Source organism: Eptesicus fuscus, chromosome 2, assembly GCF_027574615.1.
Source record: "Eptesicus fuscus isolate TK198812 chromosome 2, DD_ASM_mEF_20220401, whole genome shotgun sequence".
NCBI classification, from domain to species: Eukaryota; Metazoa; Chordata; class Mammalia; order Chiroptera; family Vespertilionidae; genus Eptesicus; species Eptesicus fuscus.
This window is the reverse complement of record NC_072474.1, coordinates 60,165,510-60,191,024: the sequence shown is the minus strand read 5'-3', so window position 1 is coordinate 60,191,024 and position 25,515 is coordinate 60,165,510. Positions and strand designations below refer to the sequence as shown.

General features: G+C 40.0%; 1 protein-coding gene across 1 annotated transcript; it reads right to left on the bottom strand.

The window, feature by feature from the left end:
* HSD17B11 (hydroxysteroid 17-beta dehydrogenase 11) lies at nucleotides 1-24,320 on the bottom strand. Its single transcript, XM_008143576.3, has 7 exons — nucleotides 23,956-24,320; nucleotides 20,810-20,917; nucleotides 17,744-17,875; nucleotides 16,329-16,435; nucleotides 9,306-9,443; nucleotides 4,538-4,654; nucleotides 1-760 (listed from the first exon to the last, which is right to left on the bottom strand). The coding sequence occupies exons 1-7, from the start codon at nucleotides 24,166-24,168 to the stop codon at nucleotides 670-672; spliced, it is 906 nt and encodes a 301-aa protein (XP_008141798.1). The 5' UTR covers nucleotides 24,169-24,320; the 3' UTR covers nucleotides 1-669.
* Nucleotides 24,321-25,515: the final 1,195 nt, after the last annotated feature.

The window sequence follows — 25,515 nt, the reverse complement described above, 5'->3', positions numbered from 1 at the left end:
TTTAAGTTTGATCCATTTATTATTACTGTCACTTATGCGTACATTCTTGCATTTCTCTACCTGAAATCCCAATGACGGTTTTTTTTACTTGCAACATGTGTCCACTTCCAGTTTCCCTGTGCTGAAATGTTTGTCACTGAAATATGAGGTATTTCTCAGGAAACAGGGGTGATGTGTAGGACAAAATGTTTGAACATTTCTTACATCACGTAAAAATTCCTTGTGCAATGCTACTAGATACAGTCCTTCATTATATTTAAAGAGCTTGAGATTTCCATTTTATGTACAATAGGGAAAAGAAACATGTGAATTATATAAAAGTTAAGTGTAATTAAAAATAAAAATATATCTTAAACATTCATAGTACAAATTTTGCAAAGCCTTCAGATGAGCCACACAATCAGAAATTATTGTAAAACTGCTTTTGTTCTTTTCCTCCATTTTCCACAAGGCAATTGCTCAGATATTTCTCTCTTTGTATTACATGAAATTCGCTTTCAGCCAAAGAACAGGTGATAATAAATGAGGACCGCCAGAGCCTCAAAAGGTGATATTGAAGAAAAAAAAAAGATAAGATAAGAAAAGCAGAGGTCCAAACATTAAAATTCTGATTAACATTGGATGAAATCAACTTAAACCTGATAAATCAATTTCCAAAAAACCAAGCACTTATTCTCCTTTACTTTTATATCCAATAACTGCATCAAACCTAACATTGATCTTCCGTTTTAAAAGTGCCAGGAAACGCTCAGGAAGCATCCTAAAAGAAAGACATATAAATATAATTAGGAAATTAATATCAAGTGCATTTTTAAGATATCTTCTCTTAAAATGCTTATGTTTATCATGCATCATGTCCATGTTCATTTTAAACAAAGTTAAGATTTTAACACATAGTCATTACTATATGTTCTTTCCAAGTAAATCCATTTTCTTTTCATAAGGAAAAGAAAGGTTTAATTCTTTAGAGTAGAAGTGACTTGAAATATTTGTTTTTAAAAATAAATATACTCTATATTTTTCAAAAGATCTGTGAGAGGAGGTGTATAGAACTCAATAGTTGAGATGCTAAAGGCTTTATTAAAACACACACACACACACCTGACATTGGAAAAGAAGTGAGAATAGGAACTAATTTTATACTTTATAATCCAGTATATTTTCAAAATGGCGCACTTAGAGACTGGGGAAGTAGAACTGCTCAATAAAATGCAGACAATACACTTGGTTTTCAGCATAATGCTGAACAAGTTATTTTAACTTTTGAGTTTAAATTCCTCACATGAAATGAAAAAAATAACACCTACCCCACAGTGTTACTTGAAGATTCAATGTGTTAATATAAAATGCCTTACACACAGTGATAGACATCTAGTAGGACTAATTTTTTTCTCTCCACTCTATAGTTAAGAATATTTAGGAAAAGGTCACATTCCAATGAGTCTGAGAGAAACTGAAGAGACTATGTAAGTCAGTGTAACTATATACAGACATCTGCCTGGATGGCATTCAAATACAGTTTGGAAATTGAGCACTGAACATTCACAGTCAGAGGAAAATCAGGCAATGGTAACAATGGTAATCTATCTCTCTATATAAAAGCCTAAGCGACCATTGCAACCAAACAAAAGACTGAACAGGCTGCCTTGGGCGAGTAGGCCGGTAGGGTGGTTAGTGAGGGGCGACCAAATGACCAAGCAGCAGGCTGCGTGGGGGGACCAGGCCGGCAGGGGGGTTAGTGAGGGGTGACCAAACGACTGAACAGAAGCTATGTGAGGCAACCAGACCCACAGTGGGGGAAGTTGGGGGTGACCAGGCCGCCAGAAGGGGGTAGTGAGGGGTGGCCAGGCTGGCAGGGGGGCAGTTGGGGGCCACCAGGCTGGCAGGGGGGCAGTAAGGGGTGACCAAGCCGGTGGGGGGTCAGTTAGGGGTGACCAGACCATCGGGGTGGGGCAGTTGGGGGCAATCAGGCCAGCAGTGGGGGGTAGTAAAGGGTGACCAGATTGGTAAGGGGAAAGTTAGGGATTACCAGGCTGGCAGGGGGGGCAATTGGGGGTTACAAGGCCAGAAAGAGGGGCAGTAAGGGGTGACCAGGCTGGCGGGGGGGGGGCAGTTAGGGCGACCAGGCCGGCGGTGGGGTGAACAGTTGGGGGCAACTAGGCTGGCAGGAGGGCAGTTGGGTGACCAGGCCAGCAGGGGGGTAGTTAGGGGTGATCAGGTAGGCAGGCAAGTGAGCAGTTAGGAGCCAGTAGTCCCGGATTGTGAGAGGGATGTCTGACTGCCGGATGTCTAAACCGGCAGTCAGACATCCCCCGAGAAGTCCTGGATTGGATAGGGTGCAGGCTGGTCTGAGGGGACACCCCCATGCATGAATTTCATGCACCCAGCCTCTAGTTATAATAGTAACAGTGATAGATAACATTTATTGAGTACTTTTAGGGTATTAAATACTTTAAATGCCTTATTTTATTTATTCCTCATAGCCCTATAAGTCTTATTGTTGTCTCCCTACGACAGATGAAGAAACAGAGCTTCAAAGAAGTTAGATAACTCATCCATGTTCATGTTGCAAGCAAGTCACACAAACACAGCTTTGCCTAACTCCAGAGCGAAAACCTTGAGTCTCTGCATTAGAGGTTTAGGAAACAAAATTAACTTATTCAATCAGCAAACATTCTGATGCTGGAATGTGTCTACCGACTCTTCCAAGTGCAGGGGATATAGTGAGGAAAACAGGACAAATTCCTTCCCTCACAGAGTTATATTCTAAAGCATTGTAATCACTGAGTGCCTGCTTCGGTGATGTGACAAGTCGAATGCTAACACCTCAGAGGTTTTAACTTGTTTACCCACCAAGGAGATGCTCCGGCTTTACTACCGAAACCTCTCAAGTATGTTCAACCATAGTCCCTAAGCATAAGGGGCTAAAAACCCGACATCTGCCCTAATGCTTTCGCTCTCTTACATTTTTTTCAGTCTCTAGGTCTGTAGTTCTCAAAGTATGATCTTTGAACCAACCGCTTGTGCCAATTGCCTGTTAAAATACAGATTTCTGGGTCCCACCTCAAACATCCTATATTAAAATCTCAAGAGGTGAGGAATCTATTTTTTAAAAACATATGATATTTTAAATTTTATTTTAGAGAGAGAGGAAAGAAACATCAATCGGCAGCCTTCTGCACGTCATCTACTGGGGATCGAGCCCACAAGCTGGGCATGTGCCCTCACCAGAATCAAACCAGTGACCTTCTGGTGCACCGACCAGGGCAGGAATCTATTTGTTAAATTGACTTCCCTAGTGATCCCAATGCCCTAATCATGAGGGAGAAGCTAGACTCTAGGAACAGGAAGAGTTTTGTTTTGTTTTTAACCTGAGGCGCCTCTTTTGTTTTGTTTTTAACCTGAGGCGCCTCATTACCTGACCAGCCTCTCTGTCACACAGCTTTCCCAGATGAGTGATGAGACAATGTGTTACGATGAGGCATTTTTTAAACCAGTGCTTTCCAATCCTGACGCTGCATTAGGATCACCGGGAAAGTTGTACCTCTGACACCAGGCCACACTCCAGACCAATTAACTCAGCGTCTTGGGGAGCAGGTCTCAGGCGCTAGCATGTTTAAAACTCCCAGGTGAATTCCAATGTGCACCAAAGTTGAGAGCTACTGGTCTAAAGAAATGCTTCTAAATCGAATATGCATACAGATCACCTGTGGATCTTATTAAAATGCAAATTCTGATCCTGGAGATCAGGAGATTCTATATTTCTTTTTTTTTAAAATATATTTTATTGATTTTTTACAGAGAGGAAGGGAAAGGGATAGAAAGTTAGAAACATCGATGAGAGAGAAACATTGATCAGCTGCCTCCTGCACACCCTCTATTGGGGATGTGCCCACAACCAAGGTACATGCCCTTGACCGGAATCGAACCTGGGACCTTTCAGTCCACAGGCCGATGCTCTAACCACTGAGCCAAACCGGTTAGGGTGAGAATCTGTATTTCTAACAAGCTCCCAGGTGATGCGGATGCTGCTGGCCCTGGACCACATCGGAGGTAGCAAGGCTCGAGGACCTCAATTACTTAGCAATTCCTGTGCTTCAGTATGATTTTGCACAAAATGAGAGCTCAATGATTATCTGCTGTATATTTAAGTGAATATATAAAACTTATGGTTTCCTCCAATATCATTGTCCTATCATTCCATTATGTACTAATGTTTAAAAACGGTCTTTCTTCATATTATTCATTTATAAGACTTCCAAAATATTAAAAAAATTAAATACATAAAAATGTAAAGAAATTTCTTTAAAAAAATGTAAAAACTGGTGAAAATTATTCAGTTCATTTACCCAATTGCTATACTAATCTTGCTTCAATCACTAACAAATGTAGTTTAAAAATGGATGGATTCTTTAAACCTATTATTTTTGTTAACTTAATTCCATTTCATTGTACTTTACAAAGATTTGGTCTTAAATCTGAGTAAAAACATGTGGGATGAATATTCATAATGCTGGCAAACATAACTGTTGCTTACCTCTCCAGCACTGTTATAAGCTTTATCGAAGATGGAACAAAAATCATCTTCTGGTCAGTCAGGACTCCCTTCATCAGCTTGCTCACCACTTCCTCAGGTTCCAGGGTGGGTCCCAAACTGAAATCAGAAGCAAATCATTTCACAGAGGCTTCAGCTTTAGTTTAATGCTAAACAATTACGTTATGTTACTAGAGGAACCGTAACCTAACTGACTTTTGGCATCTAGCCCATCCTAAGTATTCAAAGATGGTAGCTGCTTTGGCACTAATAACAACAACCATTTACATGGTGTTTATCATGCACTGCCCACTGTGCTAAGCATTTTCCACAGGTTATCTCCTTGAAATTTCATAACACCCTATGAAGGAGAAACTATAGTCCCTATTATGCAAATGAGGAGTATAAAGGTAACTAAGACTCAAAATTAATTTAGCTAGATTAAGACTGATAAATTCACTTTTAAATCTTTAGAAGCTTTGGGAAAGAAGTCAGACACCATTATGCAAGTGTTATTATATACCAAGATGTTTTAGTGAATAAATTCTAAAGTGTCAAGGAATTAAAATACAGGAATGTGGTCTCTCGCCTAGTGGGGTGAGCTGGGCCCTCCCTGGAGAAGAAACCCGGGTTCCCCAAGATATGTGTTCAGTGCTGGGGCCCCGCCAACAGGCGAGGGGATCCCAAGGCAGGTGCTGGGCGTGGAGGCCACGGGGGCATAGGGTATGAAGGAGACAGAACTGAACCTCACATCACCCTGCTTGGCCCCGGAGGATGGCTGGTTAGCCAGAGACGGGTACGATTCCTCAGGGAAGGAACAACCTAAGACAGGCACAGTCGCAGAAGGGCCATCAGGAGAGAACTTGGGGGTCAACAGAGGTGGGGCACAGACCCTCACCCCCCCTCCAACTTTGCAGGGGCCTGAACCCTCACCCCTTCTGAGGGAAGTCTCCTGCCCCCAGGGCTGCTTAACTTCCCATGCCCAGCTCAAATCGGGACCCGGGTAACAGACAGAGACTTGGCCGACAGCAACTGCCCTCTCACTGCAACAAGACTTGTTTGAGTTGTCTTGTATGCATGGTGTGGGGAAGTGGGTTTTTGATATCTAAATCCAGCCTACCACCAGGAATTCTCAGGGCCTACTCAAGAAGGCAAATAATCCTTTCCAATAATATTTACAGGGTAAAATAAGATTGTTGTTAGAGTAATAAATTTGACAGTAAAATAGTAGTCAAGTTTTCAGGCTAATTTAAATTGGCTAATTGAAATAAGCGAATATTCTAGAAAAATTAATAGTACTGGACAAAAAGCAGTTCCTAAAGAGTTAACTAAAATTTTTATTGGTAGTTCATCTCATGATAAAATTGTGTAACATGTAATGAACCTAAAGCAGTCATATTATAGTGCAAAAAATTAAAAGCTATCAAGACTACATTATAAAATTTTCAAAAGCCTCTCTAGAAAATTTGTACTTTAGAAAATTAATTGTAATGCTAAAAGCAAGACACCCATGAAAAACACACATGGTGTCAAAAGAAGCCAGAGGAAAATCATTTGGGCAAAAAATGAAAAAGGATCCCCAGTCAAATTTATAGAAAATATTCCTTTATTAACTTTTGGTCGAGAATATGTTTGTATATTTTCAGAAAACAACTCCGAGACCATGTGGATTCTGGCAACAGAGAGGAATTGACAGGACTACTCCAGCCATGAAGACAGAAGAGAAGCAGTCCAGAGATGGAAGACGCTGACGTCGCCTTGCCATACTAGCAGTCAGCAGCTGTGCATCACTGCAGGTTGCTCAGGACCAAACCAGAGAGGGTCGGACCTGCATTACCACCATTTGTCCACCATCCAGAACTGAAATATCATTGCTGACCTGTACACATAAGGATCTGTTTGACATTGAAATTGGGTCTCAAAAGAACTGTTGGCCCAGAAAGAAACTCACTACAGACTGATTCATTTGCCTTTCAGCATAACCATTATTGCTTGTCTCATTTTCGGTTCTTATAAGTATATTTCTAGTAGGACATGATCTCACTCATCTAGGGGAAATGATGAACAACATAGACTGATGAACAAGAACAGACCCAGAGACAAGGAGGCATGGATCAGACTGTCGGACCTCAGAGAGTGGGTAGAGGAGCGTGGGGATAAAGGGAAGAAATCAACCAAAGGACTTGTGCACATACATATGAGCCTAACCAGTGGTCAAGGACAACAGGGGGGTGGGGGCATGCATGGGGAGGGGTGTGGGATGGAAATGGGGGAATGAGGACAAATATGTGATACCTTAATCAATAAAGAAATTTAGAAACAAAATACAGGAATGTGTGCGGCTCTAGGTCCTTGATGTCTATATGAAACGCTAATAGGGCTTTGATGATCTAACTTCACCACTTTATTAGGTCTTTGTCTCATTTCCGGTGTTGTTACTTAGTTTCATGTTATATCTTCACTGTGTAATCAATCACCCTGGTATATGTTCTACTGAGTAGCATGCAATCCCTAAAAAGTGACCTTTGTTATCTGGGTGTTAGAATAAATGCACTCAGGATGAAGTTGTACAAGAGTTGGTCCTGAGTTTTTAACATCTTACTAATGATTTAGATAAAAAGATACATAATTAATTAAACTTCTCAAATTTGCCAATGTTACCAAACTGGGTGACTAACATTTTGGGGAGGCAGATGTTAAATTTTGTGATTAGTTAAGAGAAGTGAGACAAAAAGAATTGGATGAGATTCCTTATGAACAAATACAGAATAGGTCATTCAGAGAGATTACATATGCAGTAAAATAAAGGTGGGACAAATGAGAAAAGTAGTATTATACCCAGCCGGTGTGGCTCAGTGGTTGAGCATTGACCTATGAACCAGGAGGTTGTTGGCTTGATCCATAGTAGGGGCATGCAGGAGGCAGCCTATCAATGATTCTCTCTCATCACTGATGTTTCTATCACAGGGGAGCGGGCCTAAGCCATAGTCTGGCCTCCCTCTGTGGAAGGCGATTGGGCAATCAGGGGAAAGTGCCACCCCCATCACCCCGCTGCTGCTGCCACTGCCAGCCACCAGCCCTCCTCGGCCCTTGCAGCCATCACGGCTTTGTCCAGAGGACGTCTGGAAGACATCTGGTCTATCCAGTCTAATTAGCATATTACCCTTTTATTAGTATAGACTAGAGGCCTGGTGCACATTCATGCACTTGGGGAAGGGGTCCCTCAGCCTGGCCTGCACTCTCTCACAGTCTGGGAGCCCTCAGGGGATGTCCGACTGATGACTTAGGGGAGCAGGCCTAAGCCAGCAGTCGAACATCTTCAGCACTGCCTTGGAGGTGGGAGAGGCTCCGGCCACTGCCGCTGCGCTCACCAGCCATGAGCCCAGCTTCTGGTGTACTGACCACCAGGGGGCAGCTCCTGTGTTGAGCGTCTGCCCCCTGGTGGTGAGTGCGCATCATGGCCAACAGGTCGTTCCAAGGTTCGTTCAATTTGCATATTAGCCTTTTGTTATATAAGATTGCACTAGTACAGCTTTGCCAGAAGAGGGCACCCCAGCCCAGACCTACTGACACCAAACCTGCATTCAGAAGATCTGTGGGGAAACTCAGAGGCACATTCAATTCTAAGCTTTGTGCAGCCCTGTTCTGGGGGCAAGGGTAAAAATCCAATTATAATTTTTAAATATATGCTGTCTGTTTTTAACTGCTGAAAGACAGTTAAAAACTGTCTTTTATTGAGACATAATTGAAACATCACACGGTGTAAGTTTAAGGTATACTACGTGTTGATTTGATATAGTTTACATATTGCAGTATGATTATCACCATAGCATGGGTATAATTATGTCATGTCACATAATTATTATTTCTTTTTTGTGGTGGGAACAGTTAAAATCCAACTTCTTAGCAACTCTGAAGTTTTTAATACAGTACTGTCTATAAACATAATGCTGAGGGAAGTGAGCAGTTTACTTACTGTTTCTAGAACCCCGTGTGTAATATATGCTAGTTTCATACAATTTAGACATTTAATCTGTACATAGGGAAGTGTCTAGAAGGATGTTCATCAAAATGTTGAGTAGTTTCCACTGGATAGAAGGTTTTAAGAAATTTTAAAACAAAACTTTCCTATTTGTACATTCCTGTGTGTTGGAATTTTTTAAAAGTATACATTACATTTACAAAGACATTAAAGCTATTCCCAAAGATAGGAAACATTAAAATCAACCTCAGAGCAGATCCTTACAATTTTACTTTTTAACCAAGGAAACATCATGGTCTGGTACTCAATTTGGTAGATTAGCTCTAGATTACCAAAGGAAAGTGTTTTTCACAGTGTGGTCCTCATTTATCTCCATCAGAATGGCCTATTGTATTGTTAAACATACACAGTCCCAAGTCCCCATCCCAACTACTAACTACCCAATCCCAACCAAACCGAATAAAAATCAGCATCCCTGGGGGTGGGGCCTCTACATGGTTCCCAAGCACTCATGTTGAAATGTATGTCTACTTAGAACCAGTGCTTAGGGGAAGGAAAAAGGGAGGATTAGCAGGTTCACCTGGGTCATTCATATGAACACTTGTATACATTCTCTCCCTCTCTGTCTCTACACCTGTTTTCACACAATCTACAGAAGCTGAAATTGAGACGAGCTAAGGGCATTGAATACCAGGTATTTAAAGGATTAAAATACTTAAGAAACCCCACAGAATGGCTCATTTTCACATAATCGCCAACCCTTTTATCTCCATTTCTGTCTCAGCTTACCTGGTACTTGGGTTTTTGATGAAGCCAGTGTTTATGAAATTAGGGCAGAGACATGATGTTTTGACTCCAGTTCTTCCTAAGGCCACCAGTTCTTCAGTCAAAGCTCTGTGAAATCCCACCGCAGCAAACTTGCTGGAACTGAAAATACACAAAGAGAGGTCGATGTATTTTCAAGAAATAATTCAAGAAAGCTGCTGCTTCTATTTAATTCGGTGATCTGTTTTCCTTAGTTAAGGGTGGTCCCCTGCCGAGAAGCGTGGGCAGCACCAGGATCTCAAAAACACCCAGCCCAGACCTACTGACACAGAACCTGCATTCAGAAGATCCTTGGGGAAACTGAGGCACATTCAAGTCTAAGAAGCACTGACAGGCCTGGCAGGTGTGGCTCGGTGCTTGAGCGTCGACCTAGGAACCAGGAGGTCACAGTTCCATTCCTGGTCAGGGCACATAACCCATTTGGGGGTTCAATCCCCAGTGGGGTACATGCAGGAAGCAGCTGATTAATGATTCTCTCCCATCACTGATATTTCTGTCTCCCTCTCCCTCTCCCTTCCTCTCTGAAATCAATAAAAAAAATAAAAAAAGGAAGCACTGACTGCACCCCAACATCATTTATCAGAGTGACATCTGAGTAGATTTAAATGTTTTGTTAGGAAAATTGGTAGGGTGCTTGTTTTGTTGTTGCTGTTTCCATAAAATTTAATGACACTGCAGGCTACTCATTATTTAATATGTTCATGAAATTCATTGGAAAATTTTCCTGCATAAGTTCTTTTCTTCCTTTAAGTCTCAGCTTGACTTCCTCAAAGAGGCCTTTCCTAACCCCTGGTCTAAATTATTTCCCCATTATATAATAATCTTCAGTTTTCCATCAGAGCATATTTGGAAAGAAAAAGGACATTAACCATATTTTAAGTGGGTATTATGCTTCCAGTTAGGTGTTTAGTAAAACAATTTTATTGAGATATAAATTCACCTACCATATAGACCCATTTAAAGTGTACAGTTCAATAGTTATTAGAATATAACATTAATTTTAAAAAACTATGTAAAAATATATATAACAAAATTTGAAATTTTAACCAATTTAAAGTGTGCAAAGTTCAGTCGCATTATCAGATAGATTATTCTTCTAGAAATCTATATGAATTAGCAATTATATAAAGTAGCTCTAAATTCTTATAAATTAACCCGTGCTTTTGGAAATACAAAGAAGTTCTCTTTAATTTTATTGATTTTTAGAGAGGAAAGGGGAGGGAGGGAAGGGAGAACAAAGAAAAAGAGATAGAGAGGTGTGAGAGAGAAACATCGATCAGTTGCCTCACACACCCCGACCAGGGATTGAACCTGCAACCTGGGTATGTGCTCTGACTGGGAATGGAACCTACACCTTTGGGTGTACAGGACGACGCTCCAACCAACTGAACCACACTGGCTGGGAACCTTTTTTTTTGAAGCTTAGACAAATATTTAAGGCTTAAAAAGAAAGATTGCTAGATTCAATTATAATATATAATGGAAATCTTCTGTACCTTGAAAAATAAAACAAACAAAACTAGTCATGAATAAGATGGATTACTACATGCCAGACACTGTCCTCAGTTATTCAGATGCATTGTTTTCATTTAATCCTCACAAAAACTCTATGAAATAGATACTATAATGATCCCCATTTACAGAAAAGGAAACTGAGGCACAGGAGAGGGATACAGAACTTGCCCAAAGACACAGAGTGGTAGAATCAGGCTTTAAATCTGGGCAATAAACCAGGCCTCTATATGATATTCTCTAAACTTTGCTGGCTCCCAACCAAGTTAAGAGGTAAATAAGCTGGTAAAGCATTTGCAACATATACAACAAGGATAAGGGTTAATATATGGCAACTTTTAGAAATGAGTAAGACAATATTCCAATGAACAAATGGCTAAGAGCATTAGCAGAAAATGCACAAAATGAAAATACCAATAGACATACTCATATAAAACAAGAGAGAATTTTTGCCTAGCAGTAATGTTAAAGATATGAGAACATTTTTATTTGCTTGAGTTGTTTTTCAACGTACAGAATATTTTTTATTTTATATGACTGAACTAGCCATCTTTTCTTTTTAAGCCTTCAACATATGTCTAAGCTTAAAAAGAAAAACTGACAGAGAACTTTCTATTTCTCAAAGCACAGTGTTGGTTGGCAGCCTTTTTGGAAGACAATTTGGCAAAAGGTATCAAATTCATTAAAATATGCCATGCTCTTAGATCCGGTAATTTCTCTTTTAAGTATCCTTAGGACATAATCAATCATATTTCTAAAGGTTTATTCAAGGATAGTCCCTGGGATACATAGTTCATGAAGGCAAACAGTTAAAAACAATAATTAATTAATTAAATTAATTAATTTAGGTAACACTGACTTATACCATTATATAAGTTTAGGTATGCAACATTATCAACATTATCAACATCTGTATAGCCTATACTCAGTGCTTATCACCAAAGTCTAGTTTCCATCCGTAACCATACAATTGACCCCCTTTACCTGTTTCACCCTCCTCCCACCTTCTCCTCCTCTGGTAACCACCAATCTGTTGTCTGCCTTGATGAATTTGTGTATTTTGTTCTTGTGTGTGGAAACAATTTTAAACATCTATAGTGGACAGCTGTTGTTTTTGCTCATTGGCTTTCATATTCCCTTATTCTGCAACGTCATTCTGATTTTGCCTACCCATTCAGTGGTTGGATCCAAGTTGGTCTGGTTAGAGTGAACTCTAGAGCCAGAACCTTTTAAGGCATCACTGGGAAGTCAGGCCTCCCGCAACCTGCTGGACTCGGAGTTGAATGGACGCTCCGCTGGAACTGCTGGTAGCTATCTTGCCAAAGAGAAGGAAAGCCTGCCTGCGACTTTCCTCACAGAGGGGAAAAAACTCCTCTTCGGCCTGGGCCAGGTAAAGTTTTGTGTTCCTGGCAACGGAAAGAGTCCAGGCACAGCACCTTCGTGATGGCAAAAACATCGGGGAAGGAGCCTGGACCCTTATACTTTGCAGAGGAGAGTAGACCTGTTGATTCAGACATTTTGTGTGACAGGGAAGTAATCTATCTTGCTGAAATCACTTTTATTTTGAGTCATTCTATTTCATCTGTTGAACTGATAATCTAATTAAACAAATGGTCACCAAAAATAGTAACACATTTTAATTAGATTTTGATAGGATGCTGGGGAAAGAGCAGTGGAAGATGATAATCAGCTGAGAGGAACTACAACCAGGTTTTGAGTAGAGAGTACCTCCCTGAGTTTTCCAATGAAAAAATGAAATCAGTCTAATGAAAAAATACAATCCTCTCAACAATAAAGAAAAAAATATAAAAAATAAATTAATGTTAAAAAAAAGAGTCCAGACAAACAGACCCAATAATAATTGATAAATTAAATAAACAGTTGCATATCATGCAGAAATTGAAAATGATGTAGCACATATACATTTAATGGGCAAAAAGCTCATTTTAAATTTTTTAAAAAGCAAGATCATGTATGTAGATTTTTTTTCAATGCATGACTATATATCTGCATGTAAAATGCCCTAACCGGGCCGGAGTGCTCAGTGTTTGAGCGTTGACCCGTGAACCAGGAGGTCTCAGTCTGATTCCTGGTCAGGACACAAGCCCAGGTTTCAAGCTAGATACCCAATAGGGGAGGGGGCATGCAGAAGGCAGCCGATCAGTGATTCTCTCTAATTGATGTTTCTATCTCTCTCTCCCTTCCTCTCTCTGAAATCAATAAAAACATATTTAAAATAAATAAATAAATAAAGTGCCCTAAAAAATTATAACAAATGCTTACCAAGGTTTTTTCTGCATGGTGAAATTATCAGTAAATTTTCTTTTTTCTTTTACTGAAGTGTATTTTCTGATTTTTTTTCAGTGAATCAAGAATGCAGGAATATATTAAAACTCAGAGTTAATGATCTTGAATGTGTTAAAATAATTTTATGGTTTTGAACTTTAGGTTGAGTGCATTTTTTTCTGCACTTTGTAACAGTATATCAAATTTCTTATTCTTAGTAATCTGAATTAATATTTCTTATTCCAAATTATTTTTTAAAATAACATTTCATTACAAGCTAATGTTCAGAACTCAGTCTTACCCTGTCTTCCCATACTGCTAACTTCCATGCTTATAAATTAGCTATTTGAATTGACAAGATGTATTAGCCAGAGTTTTGCAGCCCCAAATTGCTTTCTTTTTAAAAATCAAGACACTTTTGGACAAAATACCTAGTAAGCAGCAAAGGAACATAATCAAAGGATTAACCTCTCTCATCATGAATTCAGTTTTTCCATCTTGCTTTTTTACACATTAATTATTAAAACTGTTGAACTATAAATCCAAAAGAAATTGACTTTTTTTTCTAATATAGGTGATTAGAGCTGTAATAGATTCTTTTGCCATGGCTGCAACAACTCAGGATAATGGTAGCTGAAGGCTGGATTACAGGGCCTAAAACAGGTAATTCTAGGTCCCCTCTTATTTCATTCAAACAAATAGGAGCAGAGCATGTATGATTCATTCCACTAGGGCAAAGCATTTGGGAAGCTAAAATGAGAGGTGGGTCCTTACCATTTGTGTAAACAGAGAGAAGTGGAATTGGAACAGAAAATCAACAGGTACCCTCCTGTTATCAAACACTTGCAGAATTCCAGATACTATGCTAAGTGCATGACATTACATGATTTAAACTTTACAGCATCCTGATGAGTTAGTTAGTTGCTATGGTTAGCATTATGTTATGGATGAGGAAAATGGCGCATATATAAGTTGAGTAGCTTGACAAAGGTCACATAAGGCTAGTTAAGTGATTAAGTCAAGATTCCAAACATCATTACTCATAGTAATCATGCACTGTAAACAATGCAAATGTCCACCAACAGTGAGAGGATAATAAATTATTGTTTACTTATATGATGCAATACTAGATGGGCATGAAAGTAAACTACAGCTACCAACAACAGCATGGATAAATGTTACAAACATAGTGTGCTTCCATGTATATAAAGATCAAAAATAGGCAAAATAATTAATGGTATAACAAGTCAATACAGGCGTTTCCTCTGGGAAGGAAAGAGGAATTAGTGATTGGGAAGAGGAACTTCTGTAAAGTTCTGTTTTTGACCTGCATGGAGGTTAAATAGCTGCGTCCACTTTGCAGTAACTCATTGAGCGGTACACTCATGATTTCTGCATTTTGATAGGTGTATGTTATACTCCAGTTTATGTTTTAAAAAGCAGCATCTCAGTTTAACCGCCCAATTGGTGATAACAACAACTGATAAACATTGTGTTCTGCTGGGTGAAGTCTTCCGTGTGTCTCTGGTGAAAGCTCTGCTATTGATCTGATATTGTGCAAAAACCAGAGCCAACTGAACTTTAGATAATTGTGGTCAGTAAAGATCACAGGCTGCAGCTCAGGGCAGTGAGAGCGGAGGGTCCACTCAGGAGTCCTGGGAGGGCAAGCACAGCCCCGGTCTGTCCCAAAGCTGCAAGTGTACAAGCCACCTGTGCAGCTGCAACCCCGCCTTTTAGCCCAAACGGTGCCTCCGTGTGAATTAGAACAGGCCACGTCTCTCCTCAAGCTATTTTACTGCCTATGCATCTGGAAAATCATTCAAGTGTAAAAGGACCTGAATGTGAGCAGCGCCTCCTAGCATGTGCAGCGCACAATCTGCACAGCTGGGTTTGTTGCTCCTGCTCCGACAATACCTGATAAGGACCTTTACTTCTGTTGACAGCGCCATCACTAGTCACCACGATAAATCTGTTTCTCACACAAAGCACATTCTCGCTTGACTTTCACGGTGAACCTCAGTGGTAGAACCAGCTCAGAATCAGAAGAACTGTATACAATGTTTACTGTGGCAAGGGGAGGAGGAAGCGCAACGGGGTTGACAGCCCTGTTACGTTCTCTAATTAGCTGGGACTAAGACGGAATTTGGCAGAGCAGGGGCATGTCATGTGCTAGCCTAGCAGCAGCACCTGCAACTGCTTTTCATCAAGGAAGTAAATGCATATACAATTGTGTTAGCCCTTGATGGTAGGGGCCAATCTCCTAATTTAAATTTACTCTGTAAGAGACAAGGACTGTAGATCTGTTCTGTGACTGCTTCAGCAGTTATTTCATCTTTAAAAAAAACAAAACACAACTCAATCCATGTCTATATTTATTTTGAAAACTATTATAAAACAAATAAATGGTCAGAAAGGAAGAAAGAAAACAAAAAGAATAAAATAAAAATCATTTTCATTGCCATTACCTAAGAATAACCACTCTCTAGGTATGGTTAGATAATGGTTTGGTATATAGCTTTGCAAACTTACGTATTAATTTTTTTGTTGTTAAGCCTCACCCAATGACATTTTTTCCATTGATTTTTTTTTTTTTTAAGAGAGTGAAAGGGAGGAAGGGAAGAAAGAGAGAGAGAGGTGGGTGGGGAGAGAGAGAGAAACATTGATGTTGACAGAATCACATCAATTGGTTGCCTCCCATATACTCCCTGACCGGGGCTGGGGATCAACCTGCAACCCAGCCACGTGCCCCTGACTGGGAATCGAATCTGAGAGCCTTTGGTGCTTGGGCTGACACTCTAACTACTTATTTACACCAGCCAGGGCTAAAATTATTAATATTAACTTCTGTTCATGGTATTGCTCTTATTTTATAATCCCTTGCTGCTAAAAGAGATAACCAGTGATCGCGGACAACAGCGGGGTGGGGGCATGCGTGTGGAGGGGTTTGGGATGGGAATGGGGGGGGGGGCGGGGAGGACAAATATGTGATACCTTAATCAATAAAGTAATTAAACAAAAATAAAAGAGATAAGAAATGTTGAAGCAGTTGGCTTCAAATTGGATAACTTCCCTGTAGCCACCTCTAGAGTGGTCAACATAGTAGGGGATTAATGATTGATAATGTTGTTGCACAAGAGACTGTGCAACAAAGCTAAGCATAGCAACCAATGAAAAACCATGTTCACTTACCAATAAGCCATTAAAAAGGGAACTGTAGTATGCCCAGCTGCTGAAGCCACAGTGACAACATGGCCATGATTATTCCTCATCATCGCGGGAAGAAATGCCTTGGTGGTCTAGCAGTAGTTATTATAAAACAGAAAAATAAATTATTTCTGATTTGCAGACCTATTGGGAATATTTTGAAACAAAGATACATTCTGTTAACATTGTTCCTGAAATAAATTGAAATACCTAGATTAATTGCCAAATGTGGCAACATAAGGCAATTGGATAGGAAAATTAAGGTAAACCTTGGAAACTGAAAACTTTAAGAATCCATCTCATTTAAATTGTGAACAACTTATGTCTACTAGTCCTCCACCTTTTTTTGTTAATGATATATTCTATCTTAATGTGAAATTGTTAGGAAAGAGTTTGCCATAAAAATATTGAAGTGAAAAGCAATCTTCCAATAGTCACTGAATTATGCACACAATATTTACTGAGCATCTATTGTATGATGGGGATTCAGAAACAGGTAAGACAATACCTTATATTCCAAAAGAGGCAGAAAGATAAGCAAATTCCTAAGTCATAAAAATATAGATAGGTGTCAACAACTTGGGAATGTTAACATAACATAATACTGCATTTTTACCAACTAACTCCAATATTCTTTTGAGATTACTCATCCCAAACTCACATCCAAGAAAACATTCAGGGGCCCTTGAAGACTCCTCAGAAACTGTGTGTATGTGTGTGTTTAAGACCTTGAATGGTGAGTTTCATAATAAAGTTTGTATTTGGGGCCAGGATATAACGGGAGGCCTGGGTCTCATGAGACTCAAAAAACAAACTGGGTTCCCCTTTTACAGAACCACTGACGATAACTCAGAGTATCCCTAATCTCTTCTTCATCTTTAAACAGACAGAGACATAAGAATCTAGCTTAGAATGAAAACATAAATACCACCTGAGGTTTATTACTATTTATTATTATTAATATTTTTTGAGGGGAGAGGAAAAATAACTGATGAAATTTGGTTGTAGCAAAAAGAAAAATGATCTCGCCCCAGCTGGTTTTGCTCAGTGGATAGAGCGTCAGCCTGAGGACTGAAGAGTCCCAAGTTCGATTCCGGCCAGAGGCACGTGCCCAGGTTGTGGGCTCGATCCCCAGTAGGGGGCATGCAGGAGGCAGCCAATCAATGATCCTCTCTCATCATTGATGTTTCTATCTCTGTTCCTCTCTGAAATCAATAAAAATATATTAAAAAAAAAAAAAAGAAAAGAAAGATGATCATTTTGTATATTATCCCTGGTACCTAGCAAAAACTTTAGTATTGAGTTGATATGTCCTTATCTCTAATGAAAGCTTCAATTTAAACTTAATCTTTGAGTCTTACAATAAGACTCAAAGAAATTGTAAAAGAAATCATACTTACCCAGAAATGTGCAAGTACATTAACCTCAAAAGTCTTTTCAATTTGAGGGTCTTGTGTAGCAAACAAATCTGATGTATAGACCACACCGGCATTATTTACCAGAATACTAACATCTCCAACTTCTGTCTTCACCTTTAAAAATAAGAAAAATATCTGCATCATTTAGAAGTTTGCAGGTAGGTTTGCATGCAATGATTACTTTTAAAAGTGTGTATTTTCTTTTATTAGCTGTGGGGGGGGGGGAATGTAGTTTTGAATCTATGTGCCAACATGAAAAAAAAAAGAGAACCTTTTAATCTTAGGTACAAAATACCTCTGCTTGAACATTTTCTTTTGCAATTTAATCTCTTGACTTTGCTCTATTGATTATAGCTCAGGAAGCATTTGGCTAACAAAAACATAACTAGTGACAAATAAGCAGCTTTATTTTTAAAATACTACTTTAAAAGGTAAGAAAAAAAAGGTTAATTAATTGGCAAGTGCAGGGATTCTTATGAGGAACTCTGTAAAACTGATTACACCATTAAACTAACTACATCCTCTATTTATTTTTATGGTCACTCCATTTTCTTGCTCCCCAACCTTTCTCCATGAAGTTGCAGTAGACTTAAGGGCTAGCAATCCAAGAGTATCTTATTCTATATTTCAGGCTGCTTGGTGGAAGGAACCCTAGGGCAACAATGCATTTTGTTATACATTGTGCTCCAAACAAAAGAAGCCTCTATTAATAGAGCTATCATTATTTAGATAGTGCTGTGGTGTCTTGGGGGACTGAGGGGCAGGTGGCAACTAGCCTATTAAAAGCTTTCATATATGTAATTGCTATGCATTTTACAGAATTTCACTATCTCATTTAACTCTCACATGATTCTATGAGACAGCAACTCTTTGTATGCTCATTTTCATAAGAAACATGAAACCCAGAATGGCTCACTTTCTTGCCAAAGGTCACATGGAGTTGGGGCTCTCCCAGATTTACTGACCTCAGAGACCAGGACACATCTCAAACCTCAAACAGAGGGGAAGTCAGGAGGGTGAGGCCCATCACCATCCCAGAAGGACATCAGTTCCTCAGCCAGACTGAGTTTCATCAGGTTGTATTAAATTATTAGAGTGAAGCTAAGTTATTTTGGTCCTTAACAACACATTTTTGTTCCTATATCCACATCTCCAGCACAATAGGAAAATTGTTGTTTAGAATAATGCCCCTACGTTATGAGAGAAACAGGACATTTTCTGTGATTGAATTGATGAAGCTGCTCAAAATATAAATTACTGCTTCATATTGCCAAAGTATTTGCTCAGACCCTCTGACCCTTCCATCATTCTTCCCATCGTCATCCATTGTCTTCCCCCAGGATGAGAATGCTGATTTGAACATTTCTTAATAATGAAAGCGAGCCGAGAGCTTTATTGTCTAGGTGGCATAAAAGTGTCCTGATATCAAAACAGCCACATCAAAATAGCTACTTCAAAACATCTGGTAATCATATGTCATTGTGCATACTCTGTTCAAGCACACAGTTAGTTCATCTTAGAACAATTTCAATGAAAACACTGTGCTTAAAATAACATGGAATTGTTTCAAATAATAAAGTTATCTTTCCCAGAAAAGCCTATTTCCAAATGAGTCTGGAAATGAGTGTGTTCCATTTAGGTAACTAACACTACTAAATCCCCTTAATATTGGCTGATAACAAAATTATATAGATTATATTGGTGATTCTATTATTGTTAGCAGAGGTAGCTAGATGTTCATAAAGGTAAGGAGCAAAAGGGATCAGAACATTATTCAGCCCAAAAAACCAGGGAGCTGATACGGGCCATAAGCCTGCTTGCTTCACCAGGAAGTTACAGCTTCACACACTCCCCAGGGCTCCACCCTAGGAGACCGAATATCCCAAGCAGGCCCCCATTTCCCCTGGGAACATTATAACACTAACAACTAATTCTTACCAAGTGACTTCTGAGCACCAGGTATTGTTCTAATAACTTTATGTCATTAATTCATTTAATCCCCATAACAACCCTATGAGGTAGGGACTGCTGTGATCCCCATTTTATAACGGAGGAAAGTTAGGCACAAAGAGGTGGGGTAACTTGCCCAAGGTGATAAAGCCAGTATTCACTGGAATAGCACTCATCTCTATGAAGGAAAATCGTTATTAATGTAAGTAAACTAGTTATTGTGAGGAATGCAGATGTTTCTTACCCAAAGGCCTTGATCTTACCACACCCCCTTCCCGGAAGGCCACTTCCCAACCACTAGCCTGGGTAATGTCTACCGATTCTACTGACCTAGCGAAGGCCTAACCAACAATAGAGGCATCAGCTGGAAATAAAAGATTAGAATTTAAAATAGAAGTTAAAGATGTCCTCAAACCTAAAATTCCAGAGGTTCTCAAGTCTTGGCAGAACCAGAATCTTTATACTGTACTGAATCAGAATATCCAGGGGTGAGGTCCAGGAAGGTCTATTTTAAGGAATTTGCCCAGGTAATTCTACTGGCCTTCCTACTGTTACCACATTTAGTTAACAAGCATATTCATGAATGTGTTCAGAAGAAACCCCATTATATATATAGCACAGCTCAGTTATGTATAGAAGAGGCAAATACTGCTCTATAGAAATAGATTGGTCTATGCTCAAAGCCTGATAAGCAGTTATCCTATCTTTCTAACTGAGTTCTTTGACCAGAGTTCAGAAGACTCTTAGTGATTCTGCAGCGTCATCCAAGGATTTACCTGTATCAGAATCAGATGGTGAGGTGTGGGTGCAAGGGTACTAAACATGCAAATTCCTGGGCCCAGCCCTCGACCCACTGAAAGAAAACTTCTGGGGTGCCTATTTTTTTTTCTTTTAAACAAGCTGCCTGGAAGATTTTGGAACACATTAAAGTCTGGAACCCCAGTTCTGGGCTTTAGTTCTGGGTCTGCCCACTAGCTAGCTGTACAGCCTTGGGCAAATCACCAACTTCTGTTAGTTTGTCTGCATCATGACTGGGCCATCTCCAAAATCCCTCCCAGCCCTGACACAAGATGATTCTAACCAAATGGGAAATGTCACCTTCTTCGCCGAACTGTAAATATCTTCTCGGTTGCTGCAGTCTACCACAAAGGCATGCGCCTGCGCACCCAGTTTCCTGCATTCAGCAGCCGTTTCCTCAATTCCATGCTAGGAAAAGCAACAAAGAGGCAGGAGGACACAACAATGGTGAGCGAATTATATCAACAGCTGAAAATAATTAAGGGGAGTCAGATTCTTTGAACTGGGATTGGGCAAGAATTCAACTGACACATTTTTGACAATGCTTTGCAGAGCTTCTTTTAGTTGGAAGTGAATTGAAAGCAAGCTTTGAAAAATAAGATAAAAATCTTAAAATACTAATTTTGTATTATTAATTTTATATTGGGAATGCATATATGAGTGAATATTCCATATTAGACTTTAAAAAATAACACTAAGCTTTTTTTTTTTCCTCTGTCATTAAAAGCTACTCATGACCGTCAATTTTCTGGCTGCAAAATAAATAAGGAGTTAACTATAATTCATTCATTCATTCACTCATTCCCTCCAACATTTTAATGTGTAGGTCATATTCATGGTGCTTAGAAGAACCTTATGGACACAAATATGAATGAGTCAGAGTCCTAACCTCAGTGAGCTCAGTGTTGTAGAAAGAAAAATAAAATAAGTATAATATTTTGGTAGGACCATACAAAATCGTTATTTAAAATTTTTTTTTGTTAATCCTCACCCAAGGATATTTTTTCCCATTGATTTTTATTTATTTATTTTTTATTTATTTTTTTTTATATTATGTTCTTTTTTTTTTTTAATTTCTTTATTGATTAAGGTGTCACATATTTGTCCTCATCCCCCCATTCCCATCCCACCCCTCTCCCCACGCATGCCCCAATCCCCTGTTGAACTTAACCGTTGGATAGGCTTATATGCATGCATACAGGTCCTTTGGTTGAACTCTCCCCCTCCCCCCACCCTCCCCCTACCCTCCCCTATCCTCCCTCTGAGGCCCGATAGTCCGATCGATGCCTCCTTGCTTCTGGTTCTGTTCTTGTTCCTCAGTCTATGTTGTTCATCCCATTGATTTTTAGAGAATGGAAAGAAGAGGGGGAGGGAGTGGGGAAAAGGGAAGGAAAAGAGAGAGAGAATGAGAGAGAGAGAGAGAGAAAAACATGGATTTGAGAGAGGCACATCGTGCCCAATCCAGGCTGGGGATTGAACCTGCAAATAAGGTACTTTCCCTTGACCCAGAATCAAACCCGCAACCCTTTGGTGTGTGGGCTGATGCTCTAACCACTGAACCATGCCAACCAGGGTGAAACTGCTATTGTTTTAGAATAAAGGATTGAATATTGGCAGTTTCATATGGTTCAAACTAATATATTGTGATAAGTATATTAACAGAGCTACAAAGAGTTACAGGAACACAGAGAAAGGTCATGCAATACAATTCTAGAAGAGGAGGTACTTGAGGTAGGTCTTAAGACTTAGCAGAACAGCTATGCAAAGAGAGGGCAGGGCATGCCAGGCAGAGTGTAAGTAAAGGAGAAAGATCCTCTGGGGAAGCATTAGGAGATTGGTGATGCTGGGTCATAAAGTTCAAGGCCAGGGGGAGTCCAAATTAAAGGGCATTATATGTCATAGTAAGTGTGCACTATTTGGCATATAGCGTGTGCCAGACCCTGTGCTTTGTGTGCAATATCTGATGTAATCCTTCCAGCCCTCTAAGGCAAGTACTATTATTTTCTCCATTTTTCAGAAAAGGAACCTAAAGCTCTAGGGAGGAGGTCGGCAAACCGCTGCTCGCGAGCCACATGAAGCTCTTTGGCCCCTTGAGTGTGGCTCTTCCACAAAATACCACGGCCTGGGCGAGTCTATTTTGAAGAAGTGGCGTTAGAAGAAGTCTAAGTTTAAAAAATTTGGCTCTCAAAAGAAATTTCAATCGTTGTACTGTTGATATTTGGCTCTGTTGACTAATGAGTTTGCTGACCACTGCTCTAGGGAGTTACCCAGGGTATTGGGTAAATTATCCAAGAAGAAGTAGAGAGGTCAGATGAGTCTGACCACACCCTACCAGACACTTCCTTCACAGCACCAGACTAGGCTGGGCCTCGTTTGTATTTTTCATTGCATATGTAATTATTTAATGTCTATTTTCCTTACTATAGTGAAGGCATCTGACCCTGTCTCCTGTTTGCCCTGTGTTCCTAAAATCTAGGCAACAGATACTCAGGAAATACTTGTTGATTGCTCCCTCAATTACCCACGCACTGGGTTGGCCTTGCCGATCATCTAACTTCACATCCCATGAATTCTTGTTTACATCATTGTAACTGATGTGTAAGGTATGGCATTTCAGGCCAGCAGGTGCTTCCAGGAGCCTCTTTGTACATCCATCACTAGCCAAGTAAAAGGTAAGATTTCAGCCCTGGCCCGTGTGGCTCAGTTGGTTGAGCATCCTCCCATGCACCATGAGGTCACAGCAGGCCCTCGGGCCGATCCGCAGTAGGGAGCGTGCTGGAAGCAGCAGATCCAGGTTTCTCTCCCTCTCAAAAATCAGCAAAAACATTATTATTATTTATTTTTTTTTGAAGAAAAAAAAGTAAGATTCTAAGTCCCCCTCTCTTCCTTAAGCCTATACCTATTCTGGTAAAAATTACATTAAAGTTTTTCTTTTTTGTTGTTTTTAACTAAAATGTGATTTTTAAAAAAGTACTCTTGGAAATTACTATGGCATAGTAATGTTGCTTTCTGTTGGGTATCTTAAACCCTCTTATCTCAGTTAACTGCAAGTAGGATTTTTTTCTTAATGGATACAACCCTCTTGCTCTTTTTGTTATACTAGCTAAAACTATTCCTTTTTCCATATGATTAAGACTGAGGGATCAGGGAAATCAAGTTGAGGAGGAAATTACAAATTGCTTTCAGGGCAAAAGTGAGGATAAATTTACAATGTCAAATGAGCAGCAACTGAGAATCTTATCCTCTCGGTCCATGTATCACATGATCATAAACACATTAATTAAACCGTGTTCCCCCCACCCCACACCCCATCTACAACTTGGCAGTAGTAGTTTTTTCTACCTCCTCCTGTACAGCTATGCTGTACGGGTTTGCTGCCTGCAACATGCACACATGCCCACAGCTTAAAGGTACCAGAAAGGAAAACAGTAAAGCACCACGGTTACCTTATTTATATCCCACAGAACCAGTTTGCTTTTAAGCTTGGCAAATTCATAGGCAGTCAGTCTCCCGATTCCGTGCCCAGCTCCCGTAATCAGGACGATTTCTCCAGTGACTGACTTCCTCTTCTTAGGAATAAAAGACTTCAGGAGAGATTCTAAGACGAAGATGAGCAGTAAGGGCAGAAGCAGGAGGCAGTCCAGGACGAATTTTATCATTTTTGTTGCTGCGAGGATTTGGTGTGTTTACCAGTCCCTCTAAGTTGCTGAAGGGGAGGGCGAGGGTTGTTCCGTCTAACCCTATAGAGAGTGGAAGCCGGAGCTAGGAAGGGCTCCTTTATCAAACAGAAACAAACAACTCCGAAACCGTTCCTTCCGCGGGGCTGGGCTTGGGGAGGTCCTTCGCAATTGGCTCGGGCTGCGTGCAGTGCGGAGCGAGAGCTCGCTGGCTCGGGAATCTGGGAGGGACAAAGTCCGGAGGAGAGCAAAAGCCAAAGTCGTCTTTCACCCACTCCCTCCCCATCTCCCGGGCCGGCCGCGGAGGGTTCCTTGCCGCCTGTTTTCCTAAATTGGATACATTCCTCTTAAAGTTGCGAGGATAATTGATAGTGTCCGCAGCCCAGATGCTTCTTTACTACCAGTTAGTGATGCAAATATCGTTGCCTGTCTGAAAGGAACCGGGGAGAGGGCCAGCTGTCCTGCTCCCCGGCTGAGAAACGAGGCTACATCATATTTTAGTTTGAGCTGAGCACGATTTTTGGAGGACAGAGGATTTCTTGGGACAACAATAATCAAGACCCAGGAAATACCTGATCATATTAAAGGGGATTGTTTCCATAAGGAAGAGCTGTATATTTGGATAACCCCTTTCACTCAACCTATTAGAATTTGTGAAAAAAAAAAAACACATGTTACCCTTTGGGAATTGTGTATTTATCCAGGGTAATAAGTCACTGCCTACAGAATGGGTAATAAACTAGAAAGAAAATTTTTGCCTCAAAATTGTAATTTTTGGTTTAGTAAGCCTATATATGCGAGTATTCAATATGTAACTGGTGATTTATTGATTTATTTTTAAGTCCTAGTGATTGGTTATTGAAAGAAAAGACCAAACTCTGGGCTTGTGTGCAGCAAGAGCTTAATGTCTCATGCATGTGTTTTTTCAATTCAGTTTTTGACAGTAATTTTATTGGGACTTTTTGTAATACATTACAGTCTCTTCTTAGGAAGAGACTTTTGTCCGGAGGGGAACTAATGGTGACCCTTTTATATTTAAGAGGCAGGAAAATCGCAAGAAATGGAAGTTCACAAGGAATTCCCGCTCCTTCCTCTTACTTCGCAGCCCCACGCTGTGAGAGGGAGGAAGGGCTGTGACAGTCCCGCTGAGGCAGAACATCCGGGAGTTCTTGGAAGTTCTGAATCTCATCTGCACCTCTTTCTTATGGCCCCCAAATCCAGGTTTACAAAAGCACATGCATATCTATAGAAAGTTTACAGTTTCCAGAGCTTTTTTCTACATCTGTTATTTCATTTGATGTTCAAAAAGCCTTCTAGGAAGTACAGAAA